The sequence below is a fragment of the Bison bison genome, unplaced genomic scaffold, assembly GCF_000754665.1.
Source record: "Bison bison bison isolate TAMUID 2011002044 unplaced genomic scaffold, Bison_UMD1.0 scf7180017864212, whole genome shotgun sequence".
NCBI classification, from domain to species: domain Eukaryota; kingdom Metazoa; phylum Chordata; class Mammalia; order Artiodactyla; family Bovidae; genus Bison; species Bison bison.
Window position 1 is genome coordinate 289,387 of NW_011494784.1, and position 12,696 is coordinate 302,082.

Consider the following 12,696-nt stretch of genomic DNA (forward strand, 5'->3'; position numbering starts at 1 on the left):
CAGGGATTGGGGGCAAGAGGAGAAGGGGATGACAGAAGATGAGATGGCTGGATGGCATCATTGACTCGATGGACGTGAGTCTGAGTGAACTCTGGGAGTTGGTGATGGACAGGGAGGCCTGGCGTGCTGCGATTCATGGGGTCGCAAAGAGTCGGACATGACTGAGCGACTGATCTGATCTGATCTGACTCCAAAAATCAACATCTTTATGTCCTCATTGTGCTTTGATAGGAAAGTCATTTAGCATGTTTCTATGTGGTTAGAGATTTGTAACTAGTTCAAATTAAAGTACCTCCATAGATGTCATCAGAATACAAGCAATCTGTTATTAAGGCAAAATATTCAAGTAAGTAAGCTAGGAAATAGATTGAAAAAGGGCAATATTTCAGTAGTACAAACTAGGGACAGTCACTAATATCCTCAAGAGAGCATAAAACTTTTCTTTAAAATTGCCCAAGAGAGAACGTATATTTTCCAATTTATAAATATCCTGTCAGTTTACCATGGAGGATGGTAATTAATAATCAAATCTTAAAATGAAATATTTATACCTTAAAACTATTGAACCTGCTTTTCTCTGACTCTTGTTAACTCAGTAACTATGAGTTTTGTTTGTCCTGTAGGGTTCTCTCCAGGCCAACAACACAACTTGACAGAATATTAGATGTGTGTATGAGGTATAGAGCCATTATCAAGGAATAGTAAGACAAGAGGAAGCTATGGTTAAGTAAATGCAATGCATGGTCCTAAATTAAGTTATGGATCAAGGTGGGGATATCATAAAGGACATTAGTGGGACAATTAGAGAAAATTGTATGTGGATTGTATATTAGATACTAGTACTTTGTCAATGTTAAATTTCCTGAATTAGATAATTACACTGTAGCTAAGATTTCATTATTTCTAGAAAAAGATACTGAAGTATTTTGGGGTAAAGGGACATGATGCTTAAGAGTTATTCTTAAAAGTTTGTCTCAAGACAAAAAAAAGAGAAGAATCTATATAGAGAAAGAGAATGAAAAAGTCAATGAGGAAAAATATTAAATGTTAGTGAATAAAAGATATATGAGAGTTCTTTGTGTTGCTATAACAGTTCCTCCAAAAGTTTAAATTATTTTAAAATGACAAAGTTAAAAATTATTTGTCATCCTAATCAGATTTGCATTTTTATATTTGCTGTATTTCTCAAGGTCTGATGCATCTTTAAGTGACTTGACAAAAATAAAAAAATCTAAAATCATGAAACTCTGGTGAAATCACTTCAGAATCATGCCTGGTCAGCCTCCCATAAACATTTCTATAAAACTCAGAGATGTCTATTAAAACACAACTAAACTAAACAAAATAAAAGAAAACTAAGCTAAATATGAAACTAGTTAGCATATTACACTGAAGTAATTGTTCAAAAAACATTGCAATACCCTTGGCATAGATATTATACTAGGCAATAAAGTTGAATTTCTAGGGATTTAAAAATTATCCTAAGTGTTTATATATGTTAATAGATGTAAATGCATAATCCTAAATTAAGTTATAGATCATTAAATTATGGATCCTAAATTAAGTTAATGGATGTGACTATTTTTTCTTGGAATAAAACTACCACCTAGAATCTAAAGAATGATTTAGAGATATAGTCTAGAAAAACCTCAAACTCCCCTGGAAATTTTGTGGCCTTGCCTTCAGAGAGAGATGCATCTCTCTACCCACCCTCTCTCACAGAATGTCAAAGGGATAACTGAGCTATTTCTCCCTCATTTGTGTCTTGATATCTTCCAGACTCCTACAGTCTCATCAGGGTACAAGAGTGAGCTTCCATGCCTTTCTGGTAGTCACTGAATTTTGGTATCCAGGTAATTTAGCTGTCCTCTCCAATTCTCCTTCCTCTATATTTTCTCACTATAAAAAAGGGAAGACTCAAATATACCTCCAGAGAGCACTGAAAAACCCCAAGGGGAATCAACAATAAAGTTGTAATCGGGAACCTAACACTTCATGTGAAAATATAATGTGGCTGTTTGATATACCCCATAAAAGTCACCAAAAGATAAGTTTACTTGATGACTCATGCACACTTCTAAAATCCGAGTGAAATATTCACTGAGCCCAGGGAAAGGTGTCTTTGGGTCCATTACTCCTCCCTGAATTATGTGAAGAAATAACTAAAATTTCTTACTTTGAGTTAACTCTATTTTCAGTTGGCCACAAGAATTTAAGAAAAATATTTTCTATTTCTCATTGACTATTTAAAAATAAACCCAGAAACATGCATCCTAAAAAATTAAAGAAAAAAAAGGAAAAGACACTAGATATTTGAGAATCCATTGTTGACCCCTGATACTGCCTTTTCCTAAACAGTTACATCTCACTCCTATGAGTTACTTTGGTGTTCCTAGAGGTGAAAATACTTCTGCCATGTGGATATTGAAGACCATGAGGTCACATTTGTGACTGCAGAACTGAATTCTTTATGACAAAATTCCTATTGTACACCCTGTTGCTGCTGCTGCTGCTGCTAAGTCTCTTCAGTCGTGTCCAACTCTGTGCGACCCCATAGACGGCAGCCCACCAGGCTCCCTCGTCCCTGGGATTCTCCAGGCAAGAACACTGGAGTGGGTTGCCATTGCCTAGTCATGGGTTAATAAGATATCCTTTAACTTTTCAATGTTTTAAGAATTATAAGCTTTAGAAATCAGAGGAGAAGGAACACAAATAATGTCTACAAGGTCAGAATGAGCCAATATTAAACAGATTTTTTTTGTTTAATCCTGTAATGTCTTATTTATACAAGGAAGATTTAATTTTCAAATATTTACACTTGCTTCTGGCTTTTGTCTTGTTCCATGTTCATCCCTCTTTGTTCAATATTTAAAAATGTTCTGGTGGAACACCATTACAATATTAACTTGTCTATCTATTAATTTATTTGTGTATGACATTAAACATCTTTTCATGATGTAGATCCCGTCTGGTTTTTGGAAAACACAACCTTCCTCTGTATTTGGCTTTTTTCCCTTCTCAGTGTCCTAACATCTTTCGATTCTCCATAGACTGTAATTCCTCCTGTTTTCAAAATGGTCATTATGTCCCAAATTATGTAAAACAGTCCAGACTGCAAATCTTACTGGCCCATACAAATTAGAGAAACTCTTGCAATTAGAAATGAAATTATTTCAGATCTAAGAAGCTAGTAAATTTCATTCATTCACACATTGTTGCACTTGACCATGGCAGCTATTACAATGTCCTAGTAACAGTGTTACTGAGGAATCTGTTAATGTAAAATTACAAGCTTAACCATGTATATAAAATTTGAATCTGGAAAAAAAGCGTTATCCTTAAGATTACTAGGCTTAAATTTTAAGCTGCTGAACTAAGAGTTTTATAATATGTATGAAAGTGAAAGTGAAAGTCACTCAGACATGTCCAACTCTTTGTGACACTATGGACTATATAGTCCATGGAATTCTCTAGGCCAGAATACTGGAGTGGGTAGCTTTTCCCTTCTCTGGGGAATCTTCCCAACCCAGGGATAGAACATCTCCTGTATTGCAGGTGGATTCTTTACCAGCTGAGCCACAAGGGAAGCCCAAGAATACTGGAGTGGGTAGCCTATCCCTGCTCCAGAAGATCTTCCCAACCCAGGAATATACAAAAAACATTATACTTGGGCTTAAGTCACTTCCCATGTGGGAGCATAAAAAGAGGCTCTTTGAAGGCAAAAATACATAAGTATGGTCCAGGTAGTTTTACAGGTGATATTTTCCCTGTTGCTTCCCTTTGATCCCTAGATCTCTGATCAGAACACCTTGTTGCATAGAACAGTACCTTCCAACACGGGGTTCTTAATGTTCATTGGTATTAAATGAGTGAAGGGAAAGCAAAGCCTTTGGTTAAATAAATTTGGGGAAAAAACCTATTAAACAAAACTAAACAAGTTTTATGACTTCTCTCAGAACTTAGACTATGCCAATGTGCAATCAGCAACTCCAAGAGGGGAAAATATTATATAGAATTTTTTGATGGAATGTGTCCAGAGGTACTATTTTGTAGGACTTCTTTCCTCTTTGTAGGACTTTCCTATTTTGTAGGACTTCTTTCCTCATTGCAAATTTGCTCATCATTAAGGTCCATATTCAGTCAAATTTCCTTCATGGTGTTCCCAAGTTCATCGGTATTGGTAACAACTACCCTTTGGCACCTTCCTATCATCTTATGGTCTTTAATTCTCACTTACATTACATGCCCCATCTTTTTTTTTTTTCAGACAGTATCTTTGTTCTCTACATATTAAAGCATTTTGGATAATGGACCATCCACTATTAACCTATTTTCTACAACACCTAACATAGTGCCCAGAACTCTATAGGAACTCAGTAAATGCTTGCCACCTAACTCAAATGTTTGCTATTAATTTCAAAAATTCTTCCAGAAAATAAAATTTGTTTCTTTACTTATTTGAGAATGAGTATATTAAACTTAATTTTTAAATACATCTTTATGCTCAATTTAACACTGCTTTTGAGTAACAGGGACAGTAAATCACTATAGCCAAAAACTCTACTTAAAAAATTCACAACGAACAAGAATCATGCAAGGTTGTTTTTATTAAGCTGTATGTTTAGGTTACATCTAAGTATTTCAGGCATTACTTCACTTGACAAGCAGACATGACATTTTAGGAAACATTTCAACAAATTTCAAGGACTGAACCACTATGGAGAACAGAACATACATAGTCTGAAGTTAACAGGTATGGTAAGTACTTCAAGGGGTCATCAAGAGAAAGATCCTAAATGACAACTTGTTCTCTTCTATAAAGTGATTATGCTAGGCAAGTAGCTACAAAGAGAAGCACATAACTATTACAGAGCTAGAGAGATTGCATCCAAGTCCATTATTTTTATTTCAGGGAGGGCTTGGGTGTCATAGCAGAAGGCTGATGATTCTTTCAGAATAATATACATGTCAAGTTTTCTATGTGTAGTATTAATGCTAATATGATTAGCTTATGTTTAAAGAATCAAGGAAAGAACAATTTTGCATTTAAAACCACTAAGATATATTAGCCACTGCAGGAGATGCTTAGCTATTGAGGAGTCATCTCTGTACTCTCATAGTTTATGAGTTCTTCTGAGAAATTTTGATTGTGACCGTCTTGACTTCTGTGTATTCATGGAAACCATATTCTCCCCTGGAGAGTAGAGAAAAAATGCACAGAATTTAGCAGAGCTGTACAAATACATCATGGTCAATGATTTTGTATAAGTTTGTTCCTGCTTATCTGGCTAGGGACAATGGAAAATATTTTCTGTGGTCTGTGTACAGAAGCATTTCAAAAGGTAGCTAGCCTACCATAAGATATCTGGTCTTATACAAATCCCTTTTGGGAAAACTTTTTACCTTTTTTTTTTGCACACTTTAAATGATCATGTACACTCAGCTGACTTTTAAAGAAATTGTTCATTTTTGACAATTTTTTCTACTAGACTATAAAAATGCTCACCACACACAAACACAAGTCCAAGAGGAATTTTATCATTTCTAGTTTAGGTTCTAATATATAAGATGGATATATTACTAGAGGAAATGTAGTTATATTCAAAATGTAATCACTTGGATAGTAGGGAAAAATTGTAGATTCGAGGTCAGTTTAGTGTATTCACCATTTCCAATTGGTCTAGATATGAGGAAGTGGCTAAAAATGACCAGGCTTCTATTTTCATTCTAACTTAGCCTAGTAGTAGTAGTAGTGTTGCTCAGTCGTGTCTGACTCTTTGTGAACCCATGGACTGTGGCCCTCCAGGCTCCTCTGTCCATGGGATTCTCCAGGCAAAAATACTGGAGTGGATTGCCATTCCTTTCTCCAGAGGATCTTCCCCACCCAGGGATCGAACCTGGGTCTCTTGCATTGCAGGCAAGAGACCCTGCTTAGCTTAGCTTATAAAACAGAATAGAATATTTTCTAGTTATAGTAGTATCTTTTGATTCTTGGCAAAGGCAAAAACACCCCAGAATAAAGCAAAACAAAAAGCTTGACCTTATTGTTACAGGTTTGTATTTGAGTGTAGGGTTGATTGTTTTGTTTTGATTTGAGAGGGGGAGAGGGTTCATTGGGCTAAAATGTGGGACTTTTTGTGGATTTTCTGATTCATGAAACCCCTGTCATTTGCTATATAACTCTTAAATCCAACCCAAATGATCAGTAATTAAACTTGAGTCAATCAATCAAAACTCTGATATCTTCCTATCAGTTTTATTGAGACCTCCTACCAGTTTTAGAAACTGTGATTTGCCCTTCCTTAAAGAGATAACTAAAAACAATTAGGTTAACATATTCTCTATATTGTTTTGATAAAAGGATTAAATTACATGAACATAAGAGTACTCTTAAAATCATAACACTCATGCACATGTAGACTTACAGAGGAAAAAGATCTTGATCCTTTTCTACCCCTCCCCTTTAGTGATGTAGACAGGTATGTAGAAGACACCTTTTTCTCCTGGGTAACCTAATCCTCTTACACTGATTATTTTCTTGGACCATTAAGCTTCTGAAAATACCTTCTAAAAGCTTCAGTGAGCATGTTCTTCAAAGTAATTAAAGGGTTTAGCCCCAGTTGTCTGAAACCCATTAAAGGATAATATTTTAGTAAGTATTTTTATCTCACAAAGTTAGATATATTAACCCATGATTTTTGCCAATAGACTTTCCATTGTATTTTGGGTTACATGGACACTTGAAACTCTCAGGAGAGTACAAAGTGTGATAATTGTCTTACTTAAGCTGAAATAAACCTTGCTTCTTAGTATTCTGATGTATAGGCATTCTTGTCTTGGTATAACACAAAATACCTGTTTACATTTCTCTTTATATCACTAGTCTATGAGTTATTGGTTCTGTGCTTCTAAAATTGTCAATGTACCAGTCACCTGGCACTTGATTCAAATGCTGATTTTATTTCAGCAGGTCTGGAGAGAGGCCTGAGACTGCATTTCCAACACACTTTTAGATGATACCTGTGCCTCTATTCCAGGGTGCACTCTGGAGTAATAAGATGCAGTAACATATTATGCCTGTTTTTTACCCTGTGTCCAGAAGTTAGCTTGGCACTAATTAATTAAGTAGGCACAGAGGAAATGTTTGCTGAACTGGTTTGGCAAATATAGTCAAGCAAAATCTATTCATGTTAGCCCACCAGTTTATGATACTTTATTTCTCCCCATTTCTGAAAGGGACAGGAAGAAAGAAACATCTTGTGAGGTGTTGAGAGCCAATTAAGTTTGAAATGGCATGCTAGTAAAATCTCAAGTGACCAAGGTTAATCTAAGTAAAAATGAGTCCAATTTACACACAGAAAGGGATTTCTGCCATTTAACTCATTCCAGGGCTAACGTCGTGATGGGAGTGCCAACTCTGCTTTGGACACCCAGCATCAGTACCTCAGTGGGGTCTGTATACTATTATTTTTAGCTCTTTAAGGACTCTGTTGATCAATGATCAACCAGATGATCAATTCTACCTTTCCGTCTTTGAGGATAAACTGTACCTGAACTCTTGGGAGTCATTTGAGATTATTGCTTCAGCAACGCTCTTTAAACATCTTGCAGTGGATGACTTGTTTATTAAATTTGCCAACTTTGGTTTCAGATAGACATTAACACTAGAATCCTCAGCTGGGATTTTTGAAATAAAAATTACAGTATAATGTTTTCCTTTATATTTTCAATAAGGAAGTTATCTATACCCATAGTCCACATTTTTGGGGAATAATTTATGGTCGATTCTCCTTCTCATCCTTCTCTTATTTGATTTCCTTATGTCTTGAACATAAAGTTTGACTAAATTGTATCTAAAAATCTAACAAAATTTATATGTCTAGTCTGCTTTAATTATTTCATCCCTTCTGATTATTTTATTTTCAACATTCCTAGGAAATTGTATTGGATATCTGGGCCAGCAATCAGCTAATATTCAAAATAATCTAAGTTTCATTATAGTTCTTTGTACAAAGTACTTAGTGCTCCCAAGGGACTCCCCAGTAATGGATATTATACAGAAAAAGAACTTGGGGAGGATGAACTATTTGTTGAGTCCCCACTTTGTGACAGTTACAGTACTAAGGAATGAATAGGAAATATGTTCTCTAACTCTCAAAACCATCTTAAAAGGAATATTAACATTTCCCTTTTAAGTAGAAGGAAACAGAGGCTCAGAAGTTAGATAACTTGAACTGGGTTGCAAGGCTAGCAAGTGGTAGAGTCAGGATTCAAATGCAGGCTGGTTTCCAATTATGCTTTCTCAGCTATGTTGTGCACTTTTGAATTGATCTTTTGCTACTCTACATCTCCAACAATATTCTAAAGCTATCCATGGCTTTTTACTGCTCCACTAATAATTGTAAGCTGATTTTCTTGAATTCAGTCCTTCTTAATCTGTATCCTATTTAACTCTGAAATCACACTTTCCCCATAATTCCCTACCAGCCAGGCAAATTCACTAACCCCTCAATATGCCACCTGGAATGTTCCTTCACAAATGTCCTTTTCTCTACTTCCTAACATCTGACACTTGTTTCCTGCCCTAGATCAAGTCCTATCTATCTTTTCTGTCACATCTTCTCTTATTCTATCAACTGTCTTTATCAACTGAATTTCCACAGGAGGGTTAGAACCACAGAATCTTAGGCATGGAAAAGAGTTCATAGACCTTTTACTTTCTTCCCTGACTCCTATCCCCACCACAAATGCTGACTTTAACAGATGGGAATAGTGAGACTTAGAGAGATGCTGAAAATGTTATAGTCTAGAGGTGCACAGATTTTCTATGCTCTAATATTGAACTCTGCATTTTAATTGCTTCTCTACCTCCATGACCTATGGATTCACAGTCTGTTACTATTTATTTCATAGTATGTGTGTTTTTTTTCACTATATATATATATATATATACACACACACACACTGTATTTTTCACTGTGTATATATATTTTGTTTGTTTGTTTGTTTGTTACAGGTTCCTCATGTCACTACAATTATATGGAAGATGGGACATGGTATTGTGTTTGTAGGGCTCCAAGGACCTCATATATAGACTAACTACTTAATAAAAGTATATTGAGAAAGAGGATGGATCATTTTAACATGGCCCCCTTTCACTGGCTCCCCAAAGACAGTTGTTTCATTGTGATATTGTTTTATTTAAATGACAAGTACCTAGCTATTTAATACTCTCAGACAGAGGCTAATTTTTACTTGCCATTTACAAAATGAGCAGTTTCACTGTTTGATTTCATAAGGTTTGAATATGATGTGACTTTTCTTTATGATTTTTTAAATTTATTGATAAATGCAAGAAAATTTTAAGAAATAAAATGATTAAAATTGCTTGAGCAAAATTGATCAAACATAACCACTACTTGCTATGCATAAATATGTATGTGTATATTTTAAAAAGTCAGTATGTCCCAGTTTGAAAAGAAACTGAAGGCTCATAAAATCATTTATATAATATATATATCCTCAATGTAGTCATGATTGTAAAATATGTTTTTCTTGAATAAATTTTCCTTTCAGTTTAAATTTTAGAACCAAAAACAACTCATTCAGGTTATTTAAATTTTTAGTCACATCTCTAAAAATATTAACAATGAGAATCATTCCTCCTACACTGAAAAGTATTTTGAGATAAAGACACCTAATTTGTTCATTTAAGAGATATATTCAAATAGCTAAAGCATTCTTATATTTGCACACTTTTTACAATCACCAGTTGGTAGTTTCCACCTCCTTTCTGGAAATGTTTCCCAAATTACATTCATGTATCCAGCAAACAAAAAGTAGGCGATATTTCAAGAACCAATGTAAAGTGCTTAGTATGATCCCTTACAAAAAGTTTAATAAATAATATTTCCCTCTGCCATCACATTTTTGCACTTTTGAGAGTAAATCCAGCATTTAAAAACTATTTGACAATATAAATCTCCAGGAAAGCACAGAAGCAGGTTTTAATTTGAATAGTAACTTCCCTGGTGGCTCAGATGGTAAAGAATCCGCCCTCAATGTAGGAGACGTGGGGTTCAATCCCTGTTTTGGGAAGAGCCCCTGCAGAAGGAAATAGGAACCCACTCTAGCATTCTTGCCTGAAGAATTCCATGGACAGAGGAACCTGGCAGGCTTTAGTCTATGGGGTTACAAAGAATGGGACACAATTGAGTGACTAACTCACTTTCAAGGATTATCATAATTCCTTCAGAGTGATAACCATTTTTATCAAGATAAATATTTATCTTAATGAAAGTTATTCTTACAGTTCTCGACCATTTCCAGACATCTTGAATCCACCAAAGGGGCACTGGGCAGATACCACACTATAGCAGTTCACCCTGAAAAGGAAAGAAGTACATTATAGGTCACACTTAACCTATTTAGAACTCCTAAATTTGGAACTTTTGAAATTCAGAGAGTTCTTTAACAACTCTATTAATTTTAATGTTACATAGTCACTTAAAAAAAAATAACACTATAAATTAGAATGCAGGAGTGTAAGTATATGTATATATACTGACTACAAATAAAAGCAATGATCCCATGCTATGTGTGGATAGCCCTGTTGGCAGTGCACCACGTCCCTGAGAAGTTATAGCTTGAATTATAAAAGATAGAATACCAACATACCGTAAGTGGATGGATACCATTTGTGAGAGATTTAGAGTTTGTTGGATGAGTGTTCTTTACTGCCTATATTCAATAAGCTTTGTGGTACTCTTGTGGGTTGTCTCCTTAGGCTAGAACCAATTTTCTTTTGTAATTGTAATATATCTCATATTACTTAGTTCACTTTTTTCATTAATTAATTGAAAAAATTGCCTAAACAGAGGCTGTGGCAGGAGTTGAATTTCATTATATAATTTTTTTTATCCTTTGCCATATTTTTAAAAAGTTTCAAAATGTCTATATGAACAAATATAAAAACATGAATAATTAGAATTAAAAAAAAATAAAAACTACATCCAGATTCAGTCACAATCACTGATATAATTGGTGGATTTGATGCATACCCACCTCCATCGACATCAGTGTAGATATTTTTAAAGCTCCCCAGACAATTCTAATGCACAGCCAGTCTTGAGAATCACTGCTGTAGAGTCTGAAATAGTCTGAACCTCAGTGGTCATTTATTGTGTGATCTTGATCAATTACATAAACCCACTAAACTACTGTTTTTTTGCAAATAAATTTACCATACCAATTAACAGTTGCAGTAAGGTAAAATGAGATAATAAATGTGAGGACTACAGTATGGGGCTTATGCAGAATACACAGTAATGAAATACTGACTGTCTCATTGCTTCAGAAAAAAAGATTCTAGAGCTATTGAAAAGGACAAGGATTTTTGGCTGCCTCCCAAACTTTTCAACATCTCAAGGATAAATACTTTTCATGGATTTGGGTGTGACATTATCAGCAAGAAAAATAATCTTGGGCTGTTACTGGGACTGAGTCGACAAAGTACAATTTGATGGAACAAAAATAACTAACAAAGCAGTCCAGAGACTAGGGACTAGGCAGGGGATTCAGTGTGAGTCAGAGAAAGTTCAAAGTAGCCTGCTAATGTGGTTAACATGGAAAAGGTGACATTACATAGGTATGACTTACCACACGGTTCCAGACTGCAAAGCAGAGGAGACTGTGATGGCTTTATCAATATCATTGGTAAATATTCCTGCAGATAACCCATAGAAAGTATTGTTTGCTCTCTTGATTACATCATCTAAAGACTTAAACTTCATGATTTGCTGCACAGGTCCAAATATCTATACAAAAAGAAATGAATGAAATAAGTCAAAGTAATAGATTACAACTAAGTATTTGTATATAATGCTTATAAATATGTCTAAATAATATGTAAATAAAATATTTATATTCATTATATTCAGTTTAATTCAGTTCAGTCTCTCAGTCATGTCCGACTCTTTGCGACCCCATGATCCGCAGCACACCAGGCCTCCCTGTCCATCACCAACTCCTGGAGTTTACCCAAACTCATGTCCATTGAGTCAGTGATGCCCTCCAACCATCTCATCCTCTGTTGCCCCCTTCTCCTCCTGCCCTCAATCTTTCCCAGCATCAGGGTCGTTTCAAATGAGTCAGCTCTCTGCATCAGATGGCCAAAGTTTTGAAGTTTCAGCTTCAACATCAGTTCTTCCAAAGAACACCCAGGACTAATCTCCTTTAGGATGGACTAGTTGGATCTCCTTGCAGTCCAAGGGACTCTCAAGAGTCTTCTCCAACACCACAGATCAAAAGCATCAATTCTTCAGTGCTCAGCTTTCTTTATAATCCAACTCTCACATCCATACATGATCACTGGAAAAACCATAGCCTTGATTAGATGGGCCTTTGTTGGCAAAGTAATGTCTCTGCTTTTTAATATGCTGTCTAGGTTGGTCATAACTTTCCTGCCAAGGAGTAAGCGTCTTTTAATTTCATGGCTGCAATCACCATCTGCAGTGATTTTGGAGCCCAGAAAAATAAAGTCAGCCACTGTTTCCACTGTTTCTCACCTATTTCCCATGAAGTGATGGGACCAGATGCCATGATCTTAGTTTTCTGAATGTTGAGCTTTAGGCCAACTTTTTCACTCTCCTCTTTCACTTTCATCAAGAGGGTCTTTAGTTCCTCTTCACTTTCTGC

General features: G+C 35.4%; 1 protein-coding gene across 1 annotated transcript in view; it reads right to left on the reverse strand.

Moving 5' to 3' along the window:
• Positions 1-4,588: 4,588 nt before the first annotated feature.
• ALDH1A1 (aldehyde dehydrogenase 1 family, member A1) overlaps positions 4,589-12,696 on the reverse strand; it is a 53,420-nt gene continuing 45,312 nt past the window's right edge. The window contains exons 11-13 of the mRNA XM_010844886.1: positions 11,659-11,816; positions 10,311-10,385; positions 4,589-5,194 (exon numbers count right to left, since the gene is read on the reverse strand). Coding sequence (XP_010843188.1) covers positions 5,122-5,194; positions 10,311-10,385; positions 11,659-11,816 — 306 coding nt within the window. The 3' untranslated portion in view covers positions 4,589-5,121. The remainder of the gene's footprint in view (positions 5,195-10,310; positions 10,386-11,658; positions 11,817-12,696) is intronic.